The sequence below is a fragment of the Callithrix jacchus genome, chromosome 6 (assembly GCF_049354715.1).
Source record: "Callithrix jacchus isolate 240 chromosome 6, calJac240_pri, whole genome shotgun sequence".
NCBI lineage: Eukaryota > Metazoa > Chordata > Mammalia > Primates > Cebidae > Callithrix > Callithrix jacchus.
This window is the reverse complement of record NC_133507.1, coordinates 128,487,813-128,503,330: the sequence shown is the minus strand read 5'-3', so window position 1 is coordinate 128,503,330 and position 15,518 is coordinate 128,487,813. Positions and strand designations below refer to the sequence as shown.

General features: G+C 42.0%; 1 protein-coding gene across 4 annotated transcripts in view; it reads left to right on the top strand.

The window, feature by feature from the left end:
- KLF7 (KLF transcription factor 7) overlaps positions 1 to 13,606 on the top strand; it is a 91,688-nt gene extending 78,082 nt beyond the window's left edge. For 2 of the 4 annotated variants that reach the window (XM_035305467.3, XM_008999333.5), the window contains exons 4-5: positions 177 to 300; positions 7,418 to 13,606. In XM_035305467.3, the coding sequence (XP_035161358.1) occupies positions 177 to 300; positions 7,418 to 7,469 (176 nt within the window). In that variant the 3' untranslated portion in view covers positions 7,470 to 13,606. The remainder of the gene's footprint in view (positions 1 to 176; positions 301 to 7,417) is intronic. The other 2 variants (XM_035305463.3, XM_078329139.1) reach the window with 2 other exon arrangements.
- The last annotated feature ends 1,912 nt before the right edge of the window (positions 13,607 to 15,518 follow it).

Sequence of the window (15,518 nt, the reverse complement as noted above, 5' to 3'; positions counted from 1 at the left end):
CACCAGGAGACTTGGGAAAAAAACCAACAGTGGTGTTCTATGTTAGGAAATCTAGTCTTTCAGGAATGATTTAAACAGCCCTTTCCCAAGCCTGACCAGCAGGCAGCATAGGCTGGTCGGGTGTGAGTCCCTTTTGTTCCTGCTGCTGACCACGGTCCTTCCATCTCTTTTTGCAGGTGAGAAGCCTTACAAGTGCTCATGGGAGGGATGCGAGTGGCGTTTTGCACGAAGCGATGAGCTCACGAGGCACTACAGGAAACACACAGGTGCAAAGCCCTTCAAATGCAACCACTGCGACAGGTAAAGAGAAGTAGAAGCTGATGGGCTGGGGAGGAGAAATGGGGAAGTGGGTTGGAGGATGAGCTGCACCTGTGTGCTTGGACGATCGGCTCTGACTCACAGGCACTTGGACCTGGGAATGCCTTTGACTTCTCCATGGAGAGAAGAGGGGGTGCCCTCTTGCATGAAATCAAGAGGTAGTATGAATTCTTGGTTCAGTTACACAAGCATTTACTGAACACTGTTGAGCCAGGAGTGGTGTTAGTCATTGGGTATCAACAAGATGTGACAGATGACTTCAGTATAATATGAAAATGGGTGAGATAGAGAATGGTCACCTGTAGAGACGTCTGATCTTTGTATCAACATCAATACCACTTTCCCTCATCTTTAGTAATGAGAAGGAGTAGAAAGCTTGCTTAAAGGAAGGAAGGTTAGGGTTCCTGTAACTCTAAGGCTTGTCTCTGAAGCATTATTGGAAATGCATTGTACTGAAGAGAGTTCCCAGTCTTTGGGGCCCAGATCTTTCTTTCTTCCTTGAAAATAGGTAAAAGGGTGCAAAAAATGACTAGGCTTTGAGAACTTCTCCTGTAATTCAATTTCAAGCCTTACGCATTTGATAGTAGAAGAAAGAGCACGTAGCAACAGATACTACCCAAGTAATAGTATCTGACAGCCCTGGCATTATCAACCAATAAACCCCAAACTGGAGACTCTGCAGGCCAAGGTGAAGGCAGGATTAGGTTTAGACATAATCAAATAACGGGCTTGCATCTGAGCGTGTTATCCTTCTAATCCTATTTCTGTGTTTAAAAGGAAGCTTAAGAAAATTAACCATCTTTTTAATGCAATACTAAAGGTCTCAGTTATGATGAGAAAAATGCTTCTAATACGATAAAAGCCCCTGAAAGCCTCCGGGTTCCCCAGCTTGCAGCAGCGGCCTGGCTTTTCTTGGGAGGAAATGTGATCGCTTTTGCATCCTGCCTCCCCCAGTCCCTGTACCCCACTCCTCCCCCCTCACCAGGCCTTCCTCTGTAGTAGTGTTTGGTGAATAGGGAAGGAGTGTCCAGACTCCTTATAAAGGAGCAGTTATGTTTTTCTTTCTTTTTTTCTCTCTCTTCTTCCTGGAGAAGCTATTTTCCTCTTATCTTCATTCTCTAAATACTAAATAAAGACCCCATGCCTCCTGGAGCCCAGAGATAACCTCCCACGCCAGGGATAAGGAAGTGTACTTCATGCAGTTATTGTCTCCCATTCCCTTGGAACTCTGTTCTGCTACCCAAGAATACAAGTCATTGTTTAATTTCCATCCATTACCTAGAAGTCCTCCTGTATTTACATGAAGCAGCAACTGTCTTCTACAGTGTGCTCCAGGAGAGTTTCTCCTTATTCTCCATCTTCCTTCTATTTCCATCTCAAGTTTTCCTGCTTTGTGCCTCTCTCACTCTAGCTAATAAAGAAGCGCTGCAGATGGCCCACAGTCTTTTGAAGGAGAGGGTTCTGTTCTATCAACTGGGACCAAGATGAATTCCTTGTGAGCGGTCAGAGTGTGATGGTAGCATGTACATACAAGTTGCCCAGCTCTGAAGGGTATGGAGGCTATTACTTGGAGATTGTGAGCATTATGAGTTGCCATAATTCTTGGATGTGGACAAAGAGTTCGTATGGGGAAATTACCAAAGTTAGTATTCCACTCTTCAAATCAACTGACTTATTGAGAAATTTACAACTTTCCAGCAGTTGATATATTTGGATTTAATCCAGTCCTTTGTATGATTTACATGGAGAACTATTCCAAACCCATTGGTTATTTCACTGAAAGAGATGTCAGAGATGGGTGGTTTGGTTAGTCTTTTGCTTTGTTTCCTTCACCAAAATACGCTATGGTTTCTGGAGCTAGAAATTTGCTGAGCAGATGGTACAAATTCTGCAACATGGTATTTGGGGGGAGATTGAGTAGATCAACGTCCTGTGACACAGGCCAACAGTGCATTTTTGACAACGTCAGAAATGAGCTGTATTCTCATTAGTGTCTCATGACAGGCAGCACCTTGGCGTTTCAATTGCAGTGATTGTGCTAAGAATAGTCAGGCCTAGGAGGCGGCATGGGGAATTGGAGTGGTCCCAAAGCAGATGAAAGGAAAGCCTGGAGTGAACGGGAGTTGGCATTCCTTAGAAGACATTTACCTTGAGAAACAGAGGGCATCTGTAGCCCTTGGCAGGACACTGCATCCTACTGATACCACAGTATGTATGTGTGTACCACCCCTTGCCTCTTAAAATTTGAACACTCACACTGCCCTATTTAGAAGCTAAACAGGGTTTGGACTTCCTTTCCTTAAGCATGTACCAAGTCTAACGTATGCTTTTATTTTGCCTATAGGGTACTTTTAAAAAATTCATGACGTTTTTGGTTTGGTGTTTTTTTGGCCAACATTTAAAATCGTTAAATGTCACACAAAAAAGTTTGTATTTCTGGTGTTGTCTGGAAAAATCAGATTTGGCCACAGTGGGCTCACATTCCCATGTGGCTGTAATTGGCTGGAGCTGAAGAGCAATCATTACCCATTTGCCATCGCCATGGGATGACTATTTTTCCACTGTTCCCACCACTCCCTATGGCTCCACAACTCAAAGGCAAGCTATTGGTTGCCAAGTATTATCCCACTTTCCGTTGTTTCTTCTTACAAGAAGAGCTATACTTCTTTGTATCCATGACTTATCAGAAGTCGAAACAGATAGTCCAAGAGTGCTGTTTCTTATAATTGGCCCACGGCACTTACTTTGTCTGCCTGGCCTTATGGACACTGGGCTTTGTGACTTCTGGCTTCAGGTTTGGGTTTGGAAAGAGAGCACAGTAGTAGTGCCATTTCTTCACCATCTGACTGGAGAGTGCAGCCCTCATGTGACCAGTGGCTAGAGGGATAAGTGGTTTTGCAGTCCACAGAGTGGGAGGCTGCTAATCGTGGTAAACGGGGCTCAGTTTCCAGCAGTGGTAACATGCAGGCCTTCATTCTACTGACTGAATCAGCACAGTAATAATCCAGGGAGACTGCTACTAGTGCAGTACATTCCAGATCTTGGGCAGTTTAGAGGGTGCATTTTGATCTTTATGTCAGCCCACTTATAAGTGGTAAGAAATACCAGCCCACATCGTAGCCCCTTGGTTGCCTAGGAGATTGCTGTTCACTTAATCCTCATGTGACTTTAGTGTACTTCCTTCCTTCCCTTCCTCCCTCCTTCCCCTCCTTCCTTCCTCCCTCCTTCCCCTCCTTTCTTCCTCCCTCCCTTCCTTTCTTCCTTTTGAGATGGAGTCTTCCTTTGTCGCTGAGGCTGGAGTGCAGTGGCACAATCTCAGCTCACTGCAACCTCCGCCTCCTGGATTCCAGCTAATTTCGTATTTTTAGTAGAGATGGGGTTTTGCCATGTTGGTCTGGCTGGTCATGAACTCCTGACCTCAGGTGATCCACCCACCTCAGCCTCCCAAAGTGCTGGGATTATAGGCAGGAGCCACCACACCAGGCCTTGTATGCCTTTTTCATGAGCAAGAGAAATGACTGTGGGGTTGACTAGATCTCCATTATGCATAAATTTCAATCATTAAGGACCTTTTTATTTAAGGTCACCTTGCTGCTGTATAATTATAAATACCCTCTAGGGGTATATTGCCCTTAAAATTATTTGATTCTGCATTTCTAGATGCCAAGTTTATCTATTACCTTTTACTGTTCCTATGTGGAATTCAGTAAGTATAAATTAATAAGTATAAATTAATCATGACTAAGTTCCTTGCTGGGGTATCGAATTTAAATTAAAACCTCAATAGTGAGGGACCTGGTCTAATCCTAAGCACCATGTATTTTTTTCCTTTTGGAATTTGAACAAATAATGATGCTCATTTGATTCAGTAGGGGTGCAGTTACATTTCATACCATGTTAAAGATTTGGTTTACATTTTCCCACTGTTTTTACCCTGAATTTGATGGATAAAGGGAGATGCTTATACTTATATCATTAAATACCCAGTAATTGGTAAAGGCAGAAACAAAGCCAAGCACATACATTACTGAGTGGTTTTTTCAAATAAAGTTCTGTATCAAGAATACTAATTTCCTGTGAGTTCTTAAGATACAGAAAGGAAAGGAAAGGGGTTTCCCACTGCCAGGCCCTCTCTTCACTCCTTACCGTCTCAAACCCCTGCGTTCCTGTTGGACAGGCAGGCTTCTGGGTCCCACGTTGTTGCTTTCTCTCAGGTACTTCCTACTCAGGCCTGACCAGCTTAACCTCAGGATTAATTTTCTAGTTGGCACCTTGACCACTTGCCACAAATTTAGTATCATGTTTATTTACTTTTCAAGTTTATCATCTTACAATTCTGTAGGCTAGAAGGCCAACATAGGTTCCACTGGACTAAACTCAAGGTTTTGGCAGAGCTGCATTTTTTTCTGAAGCTCTAGGGGAATACCATTTCCTTGCCTTTTTCAGCTTCTAGAAGCTGCCCACATTCCTTGGCTCGTGACGCCATTCCTCCATCATTAAAGCTATTGAATTTTCTCATGCTGATATCTCTCTGGTCCTTTCTTTCAGTTTCCTCACCCACTTTTAAGAACCCTTGTGATGACATTGAGCCCACCCAGGATAATCCAGAATAATCTTCCTATTTAATGTCAGCTGATTCATAAACTAATTCCATCCACAACTTTAATTCTTTATTATGTAACCAAATATAGTCCCAGTGTCTGGGCATGAAGTGTAGACATTTTGGAGGGAGCGTTATTCTGCCTACCAGAAGATCCTTAAATTGACAGCCCAGCTCTCCCTTCTTCTCAATGTGGCTAAGCAGATATGAGTAAGAGTGTAGGCTCCGACGTCAGACTACCTGTGTTAAAATCCTGCTTTGACCTCTTTCTGATGAATATTTCATCTGGTAGTGGGAATTAGAATGGTACCTTCTTTATAGGGATCTTAATAAAGATGTTTCATTGAAAAAAGAAATACCTACAAACAGAATGTCCGAACTTGGATCTTCTTTCTCCAGGTTATTGCGATAAAAGAAGAAGGGAAAGAAGGAAAAAGAAGAAGGAAGGCAGGGAGGAAGAGAGGGAGGGAGGGAAAGAGAACAGGCAGTGGGCAATACTGAGTTGTACCCTCAGGATAAAACAGAGTTATACCATTTAGATACTGAATTCCCTGCAGACTATATTGCTTTTTCTATGTACCAGTGACATGGAGTACTAGTTTTAAAGAAAATGTAGTGACACTGTTTTATAGCAAACCAAACCCCCTTCAGAGGCATCTCTAAGGGATTATCTAAATATCTTCCTCATACAAAGTCGGGGTGGGAAGTAAGTAAGTGGGTATAATTGGAATTGTTACTATGCAGCATGTTACTGGATTAGATTGTTTTCTGTTGTACTTTTTTCATTTTTATGTGGTTTTCATTTTACCTTTGTCCCATTTCACTTCATTTCTTTGGAGTTTTATCCTACACATGTACCTATTTAAGGAATGGACACAAACAGGAGGTATGGAGAATGTTGAGGTCAAGGGAAAGGGTGGATATTTTTTGTTTTAAGAATGAACAAACATAGGGAAATCCTGCACTAAACAGGAAACCCTGCTAACCTGAACAGCGCAGCTTGCTAACATTCTGACAGGGGCCTTGGGGCTGTAGGGGTGTCTCAGGCTTCACGGAGCCTGGAACCTTTCTCACAGGTAAGAAAGCAGCTAGTTTCAGGCGAATGGTCTGGAGGGAAAGCATACACTCAGAGCTAAGAATGACTACTGTCATGTAGGCTGACTTCACTGGGATTTCATTCAGAACCTGAGATTGAAGCCTGCGGGGATTTGGAAACACCCACACTATTAGTTACAGATACTGAAACCTGACTTAGACTGCAGTTAGGTTCCAAGGGTATTTATGAGCTCAGGTAACTAAGAGGATCAGAATTAGATTTGTCTTTAGGCTTGGCTGGATCCAGCTTCTCTGCTATGATCATCAGAACTCGTTCTATTCCCCAGATCCCCTTTTTCTCTGTGGACTTCATTCTCAAGCCAACTCTTTCCCACAATGGCAATATAGACACCAGTTGCTCCAGGATCACAGTGGAAAGAGAGCTGCTCTCTTCCAATAATATTTCAGTAGATGTCCCAGGGCTGGCTCTCATTGGCCTTTTCAGGTCACCTGACTGTTGCTTAGCGGAGTACTGTGGCCACAACTTCAGCCTCACACAAATGAGAATGCAGAAGCGTTGCTGCCTAGGAGAATATCAGATAGCTGGTGTTAGAGGAAAGAGGAAAGAAGATGACCACTGGATCCACTCTGATGTGAGGAAGGCACTAAATTATGGGCCTTAGGCTCCAAGAAACACCTTAGCCTCCGTTTCCTTCACCACCCTCCTCGCTGCCCCCAACACACCCACACACAAAGGGTGAGAATACCTACCATGGAGGGTTGCTGAGGATGGCATGATATTGGGAAGATCCCTAGCGCAATGCCCACATATCCTAACATGGTAACTCTAAGCACTCTTCATTTCTTTTTTTTTTTTTTGAGTTGAATATGGAGTGTCTTATAAGCCTGTAAGTATCACAAGCGGTATTTCTAGGCTTTCATTGTAAAGCTTAGGATTGAAATCTGGGTGCTGAAAGTTCAGAGTTCCACCCTTTGATGATAGAGACTAATTATTCTTTATTGTATTTACAGTATGCGGGCATGACACGGGTTTCAAAAGCACGTTCCTATTCTTCTTCAATTATCACAATTATGATCATAACAGTTAACATGCACTGAGACCCTACAGTGTGCCAGGCAGTATTCTGAGTACCTTACATAGATCGTCTCATTTCATCCTCACAACCCACCTATGAGGGAAACACTCTAATTATTCCCACTCTACTGAGGAGGAATTAAAGTACGGAGAGGTTAATGTGCTCAGAGTCACACAGTTATTGGAAGAGATGGAATTTAAACCCGAGCATTCTGCCTCTTAAACTTACCTTCCTGACACATAGCCCTATTTCTCAATACCTGTGTACTGTCTCTGTGTGAAGTAAGGGAAATTATTTCCTAAGGAGTAATGCAAGTCAAGCTGTTTGCTGGGAGCTCTCTAATACCCTTGTTGTTTATATCTCCTAGGTGTTTTTCCAGGTCTGACCATCTGGCCCTCCATATGAAGAGACATATCTAAAAAATCGAAAGGCCAGAGTTGCTGTGGCATCGGCCAGTGTCTAAAGGAAATGCCGTGAGGCAGGGGGCTGGACTTCAGGCGGGGACTCATTGCCTCGCAGAAGAAAGTTCTCACTTATAAACCTCTGTACACACACAGACACACACACACATACACACACACAGACCAACACACATATACACTGTCATGCACTCAACTATATTTAAAATATATACGTCTATTCTTTATGCCTTGCCCTAGCCAGATGGAAGAAGATAAGAAGGAAACCAGGTGAACTCAGCAAGGCAGACTGGCTGCTTACTTCAGCACTATTGGAATTATTTCCCGCTGTTGCCAATGGAAATCAAAGAAAATGGATGTGATGTCTCTGCAGGTGGACAGCAGTCCGAGGGGCTTATTTAACTTGCTTCTCAGTGCAACTTGATAGGAGAATCCAGCATCTTAAAGTTGCATATGTGTAGCACTAATGTTTCTTTTTAAATAGTTGGGGGAAAATGACCTAGAAAACCAAATTGCAGTTTGGTAGCCAAAATTAACTCTTGGTTTATTTGTCCTTTGTGTGTGAAAAGTCCTGCTATTCCGTGCGTCAGACTTCCTCACAGAACTGTTGATTGGTTTTGGTTCTTCTTAGTACTCTTGAGATCTTTCGCGTCGATCCCAGCGGCCTTAGCGGCGGCAGACTGTGGAATAACACCTTACACCTTTCTGGCCTGCATTTCTGTAGACTTCACTCTCAAGGGAGGAGTTTTCTTTTCTCACTTTTTGACTCTTGCACACCATATGCACTAGGGATTCTGGAAACTTCTAGCATGACTGCAAAGTGGCCAAGAGAATAAAGTCCTTGATGATAAATCACAGTATATCCCTTGAGCCTCACCTTATTGCCAGTGCTAGATTTTTTCTTTTTAATCTCTCCGTTTTTGCTAATGAAAACTTGAAAAGCTTATTTGGAAGCTTAAATGTTTTATCTTTTCTCCATGGACTAAAGCTCTCCAGGACTCTCTCGGCACCTGGATGTCCAGCTCTCGAAGCAGCCAATCAGATGGGACATCACAGTTCTCTCATCCTCCCTGAGGCATGATGACCTCAGCTCATAGTGATCAGCCGTTGTGCTGTGTGTCATTGCTACCCCATAACCAGTTACAGCACAGATGTTGCTAGTCTCAGAGGGCAGCTGCGTATTTCATTTAACTCTGGTTTATGACCTGACAAAAAGCCAAAAATATCACTCTTTCCAGGAGTGGGGAAAACTGAGGATGCCTCCCAAGTCTAGTGGCTTCACAAAACATCATCCTGTCTTCCTGTCTCATGCCCACTGAGCTCCTATCCCCCACATGTTACAATACACAGTTTAAAATGCCATTGTGGGAGTGAAGGGTTGACACTTAAGGAAAAAATTGAGGTATTTCTCTCATGGGCTGTCTAAAAGGAGAGAGAGAGACACGTTTGTTTGTTTCTTTCCTTTTTTTTGGCTAGGCCCACCATGGCTTGTGACCTAGAACCCCCAGGACTAACAGAGGCCTCACATTTACTCTGGAAGCTGACTCCAAAGGAGTCTATAGTTCTTACTTGTCATACCACACACACACATCCAATACTGGTCTCTATCTACCCGCATTCGTAGCTAGCTGGCACTGGCCTCAACTCCAAAGACTGCCTTTAGGACCATCAAATGGCCTATGCAAGCAAGCGGGGTGGTTATTAGGACAGATTGTATATTTTGTATATTCTGGGACCATCCCTTCAAGACACGTCTATAAAACAAAAATGGCGCTTGGTCCACACATGGTTGCTGCTCCCTCCTACCAGCTGGCTCCCCTCCTGTCCTCCTTTGACTGTTGACTCATTGACTGTTAAAATGCCACCCCATACATATTTGGGATGCAAAACTGAAGTCAAAAGGAAATAATAATATAAGAAACACAAACACATATAGACAGCAACCTTCAAGATATGGGTTTTCAGCTTTCTGCAACTTTGTTTTCACTGAAATGTTGAAACTACTCGTCTGAGGGCAAAGGAACCTCCTCACAAATGCTGTAGCTGCCAATTGGACACTTGAGGCATTTCGAGGTCTGGCCCTATTTTCTTTCTCCTTTTCCTTTTTTCTATTTAGACCAAAAAAACAAAAACAAAAACAAAAAAACAAAAAATACAAAACAAAAAAAAAGAAAATAAATAAACACCCTTCACACACACACACAGACACACACACACACACACACACACACACACACAATCTGTCCATTTGCCGGAGGCAATTAAATGTATGTTAGTTGGAGGTATTAAAAAAAAATCAGTTTTATTCCAAAGATTTAAAACTAGACATGACTTAAAAACAATTTCTGGAGCACTGCTTGCTGACAATCTCGTAGTTCTCTACTGCATTTTGAGTGCATTTTGTGGCCAGTCCATCAGGGCGTACCATGGGATTATATTTGAATGTGTGGTGCATCCTTCCTGGATGAAGGATGTGTGAGGGACCTTGAACCTCAGCTGTATTAAACTGTAGCGCCTCCAGTCAGTGCACTAGATGAAACTTTAGACACCCTGAATTCTGTTGGTTCCTTTCTTTTCCTTTATGTAGCAGCCTCCAGCATTAATGCACGCACACGCCAGGGATGGTATTAAGCCGTGGCCGCCACGATTTGCAAATGTTCTCTCCCCAGCTGGAGCTGCTCTTGCCTCTCGAAATGCTATTATTAAGGGTTTATAATACTTAATTTAATTTTCAAACTGACCAATGCAAGGCTCTATTAAAAAGAAAGTTTAAAAAATGCAAAAGAGTAATCATTGCTTGTTTGCTCCCTATTGTCATCTGTGGTCTCATTTGAATGTGGCAGAACAAAGGCCCTTTGGTCCTCATCAGTGTCTGAAATGTTCAGTAATTTCTCTCTCTTTTGTATCAGTGAGGTCCTTTGTAATCTGCTCCTGACCTTTCGTGGAGCAGGGTGCATTGAAACTCAATGGTGGTGCTTGCTTGCTTCAGAGTCATTTGTTGACTGTGAGAATTGGCCTAAGAATTTGGTGGGTGCTAAGTGGATGGCTTTGAAACTGTTCTTCTTTAGCCCAGTTGACACCTGTGAATGATCACCAGTCCTGATCATGTTGGAAATGGATTTGTAATAAAATGTCCATCACCTCTGAAATGGCAGAGATGGTTGCTAAGAGCCTCTAGAGCTACCAGGTTTTCCAAGAAATAACCTGAAGACATTTTGCTCCCAAGAGGACTGGTTATTTAAAACTGTGCATTAATGGACATTTGAAACATATTAAACCCCTTTCTCATTTCAGTTGTTGTGTCCTAATGTTCCAGGGGATCCCAAATTTGAAAGGAAAATCCCAGCCTGGTGTTTCTGGTGGTGTCCTAACAAGCATGCTTTTATCCAGGGTTCAGAGTTGGACATGTAGAAAAAGAGTTTCTAAGCCACTGACAATTTTTTTTTTAATTTCAAATTAAAGTTCTTTCTCCTTCTACGTGACTGTAAGTCATAGACATGGAAACCTGAAATTATAATGCTGCTCCTAGCTACTGGCCTCCTGCCCCTCTCGTGGTTAATGGCTTAGCTCAATGCCTGGTGGTGATGAGTATTATGTCCAGAAAAAGAGATGTTCGGATTCCATGACAAAGCTGCATTTTTGTAAAAATATTGGAGACCCCAAAATGAACTTCATGCTGACCATTTCCTCCTCTCTGTGTGCTTTCCCTTGCGAAGCCCTTCAAATACCCTCTTCTGTCGACGCCATCTCCTCTCCACCTGCACCTCTTGTGCCCTTTGTACATCTTTGATTGCCGATGATAACAGGGTAAAAGGACAGCCAACCTCATGCCTGATTAGCAGAACCGAATGCTAGTTTTAAAAAAATCTTCTCTGGCTTCAGAGAAGATTTTATAAGGACTTTTGTTTGGGATAAGCTTTCCAGATTATCCATGTCTATTTGCATCAAAGAGGAAAGAAATGGGCTTTCGGATGGCTCTTCCAATGCCTTCGGAACACTGCCTCTTGCCTTCATTCCTGCATTTTATGGCAAAGACAAAAGAAAGAAACTCAAGTTGCAAGAACAAACCCCAGTGACTACTAGTTTTGATGGTTCAAAATGATTTCCTTTATGGAAGTCACTTTATAACATGTTAAATATAATGGGAAGTGCTTTTGTCTTCTCTTTTGCATGAGTTGCTTTTAGGAGCAGGAAGAAGGTAGGCAAAGTAAGATAAAGATGCAACACATTTAACTACAAAAATCAGGTTCATTTTTTACTTCATTGTAATATTTTTGAAATCTTATGAGGGCCAGCATTTCTGGCTGCAATTTTGCATCCAGAACATTGTCAAAATGAACATGCAGTAAGTAGAACCTGATTGAAATTTACTCCTGGAAGCTTTCCTTTGCATTTTCAAGAAGTGGCCACCTGCCACACGCAAGAGTTGGGGGGTAGGAGAGAACTCAAATTCTGGGTGTCTGGATTAAATTTCGGTAAACATGGTGATATCTCAGTTTGAAAACTAGAGGGCCTATCCTGAGTATACATCAGTGTCTCTTTGATGGCCTAATTTCCTCAATGAGGATCTTTGGGAATACTTGAGATGGAACAACAGAAATGTGTGAAAGAAAGCAAAAACTTCTTGTAAATAACGTGACATCCCATGACGAACTGCCTGAGGCTTCAGGGTTTTTTCTTGCTTTTAACACTCTTAAATCTCCTCTGTTGGTTCCTAAGAGATCCCAGAAAAGGGAAAAATAAAGCTGCAATTAACTTTCTTATGTGCATCCTTCCAATATAGTACTGTATTCTTCAGGTGTTTTGCATTTAACATAAAAGTCCTCGGGAAACAGGTGTCAAAAACAGAGAGAGAAATCCTGGGCCATCACTTCACAAATATCCCAAACATGATATTCTTAAACAGGGCTCCCTCTCAGTGGTCATGAGGGAAGGTTGATACGTTCTTTGTTGGGGACTGTTTATACAATTTTTTTTTCAACTGTGAGCTTTGGAATCGTAACTTGCTGTGAGTCCAGCTTCTGTCTACTGCCATAAGATGGACCCCACGTCAGCATAATGAGGGTGGTATATATGCTCGCACCTAGACATGTGCATATGTACCTGTCGTACCTTCACGGAAGGAAAACAGGCTACTGACGTTTCGGAGGAGTAGCCACCAGTGCCTAATATCTTTTGGGGGGGATGGATGCTTATAATTGCCAGTATATCGAAACCACACTGGGAGTTCCACATAGTGGGGAGGGGTTTGGGGTGGGCAGAGGGGACATTTTAAACCTAGGCCTTTGGACTGGAGGCAGAATGATTTCTGCAAACCTAGGTCCTGAAGGCTTTGGGGCTTATTGGCTGGTTCTCAACCTTTTTCTTTTTTCTTCCCAGCATGCATTCCTATCTAAACCCAGACTTAGTTTAATTTCCTTGTCTTTCACTTCTGCTTCATTCCAGGGAGGAAAAATACACCTGTTATGGCCAAGATCTCCTTGCTAACACAGAGGCAAAAATAAATGTCTAATGTTTTTGAAGCCTCCCCTTCCTTTCCACAACCTCCCCCTCTTCAAGCTTCTTCTCCCACTTCCTACTCCCACCCACACAACTTCCCAGCCACCGAAACTTTTCTTTCAAATCTCTATTATCCTCTTAACAGTTGCTTGAATAAATTTATTTTTGCACTATACATTTTCTTTTTGCCAGATGTGTCTAACAAGTGTGTTTGGAAAGACCTACTCCCAGCCCCCTCCCCTTCCCCACCTCCCCCCGTCACATTCTCTCAGGCCTTCTCTGGTATTTATAATATATCACAGAAGTACCCAGTCTTATAGCCCTCGGTTATGCCTTTTTTTGACATTTTATTTTTTTTAAGCTTTTTATATATATATATAAATATATTACTTTGTCAAGTTTTTTTGCTGTACAAAAGTCTTAAGATTTAAAACTATTATTTGTATTATATGATGGTGGTATGTTAATGTTACAAAATTATTAATGAAGAAAAAATTTATTTTTGTTACTGGTCTGTTTCATAATTCTTTTTTAAATTGGTATATTGTAAGATATCTATGCAAAAAATGTTATGTGACGCATTTTTATTTAAGAATGTAATATGTGTAATAAACAGTAGAATGTGTTTGGCCTTGGAATGCTTTACTGTATTTCTCCTTGGCTTGTTTCACCTGGGGAAAAAAGTCTTCGAAAAGACACAAGTGGGTACTTACTTACATACTGCGTGAAAGTTTTCTTTCTCTGAGAAAGGGAAAGCAAAAGGTTGTATTAGGTTATCTTCGTTTGGGAGGTTGTGTGTGTACATATGTGTGTGTGTGTGTGTGTTTGTGTGTATTTTATAGTTTCAATGAGGTTGCTCAGTGCCCAAATAAGAAGGGTCACTGAGTTTATTTCTTCAAGGAGAAAAAGAGAGCCAATTGTTGGAGGTTATGAAAAACAATGTTTTAGAATGAGATAGATTATGAGGTGTTATTTCTTTAGGGGGTTGGGAGAACCTTATTGAAAGCAGTTTATTTGGTGAGAGAAGGAGGCAGTTTGTTCTTTAATAGGAACCTATTGGGAAAGGATCTTCGAAGCAGTTTGTGGAGTAAGGAGGAAGGGGGAAGGTCAGAGGGAATAATTTAGGTGAGTGGTAGGGGCAGTAAAATGAGAGGAGATGGTTGATAACAAAGTAGGGAGGAAATGGGTAACCGGAAGCCAGGAAATCCAGGTGGCTATGGAGAGTACAAAAAGGTAGATGGAAATACAAGCAGCTTCAGACCCAGAGAATAGAGGGCAATGAAAGCCCCAGGGAAAATTCTCAGAACTAAAAAGTACTCAAATCTTTGCCACATACAACTTCCAGGAAAGAGCATCACAAGTAAGGAGGAAGGTAGAGAGCTCAACTGGTGGTGTTGCCGCAGCATCAGTGATTCCCCAGGAGAAGTGGTGTCATTCACAGGAAACAACAGTAAAACACATTTGTCAATGGGACCCAGCACTAGTCAAGCTTTCTTTTCATTCTTTGAACTTACAGAAGTGGATACAATGGTGAATAACCTCTTTCCCTAATCAAATGACTCTGACAATCTTTTCAATAAATGTTTACTTTAGAAACCACGGTGATTGTGACTGAACTTACTGCATGAGTACAGACATTTTTCATGTCTTTGAACAGGAAACAGGTGTCAGGAGTGTGACAGTGGGTTTGGAAGGGAAGGTGAGTGGTCATGTTCTCGCTCTTACAAAACTCAAGGTGAAGAGAACAGCTGGTGCTACAGGGGCCATGAAAATGGTTTGAAGTGTTAAGTATCAGCAGCCACATCTGCTGAACAGGCAAGTGAGCTGGGCAATGTGGCAGCCCAAAGCCGACTGACAAGAAACTACATGACGTGGTGGGGAAAACACAGCCCCTGGAATCTGAAGACCTGCCTCCTTCTCCCCGGGCCTTTAGTAGCTCCGGGACCAGATGAGTAATTTAATTCTGTTGGCCAAAATCATTTACCTGCAAATTTACTCTTGAGTGAGGAAGCAGAAGATAGCTTGGCAATATTACCTAGAAGAAGGCTTATTATTCCACTTCCCTGACTTACAAAAAGATATCAAATTGAACATTTTAGATGGAGGACAAATTGCACTGTACTGAAATGTTCAGATGAGAGGGTGGTAAGTCTAATCTATTTGGCATAAGGAAATGAGATGGTTTACATAAGTGAATATGCTAAAAGACTTAAGCTTACATATTTAGAAACCCAATTTTTGCTTAAGATTGGTCTAAAAATATATATATTGCCCACTTTACCATCTTTTTGAGCATCCATTTTTACAATATAATATAAATTCAGGGATGACTCCAGACTGCGGGGTTGCTTGCCCTGGCACAGAATGACTCTATACTTTATATTGGGTGATTCGACTTTCTCTTTTGTGTTCTCCCTATTTAGAAGTTGCAAGTTCTTTGTGTGTCATCTTCTAGAAATATTTATCTCCTAGTCAACTAGACAATCAAATAGGCGAGCTTGGTAACAAGAATTCTTAAGTGCAGAAGCAACTATAGTTTCAATCCAACAG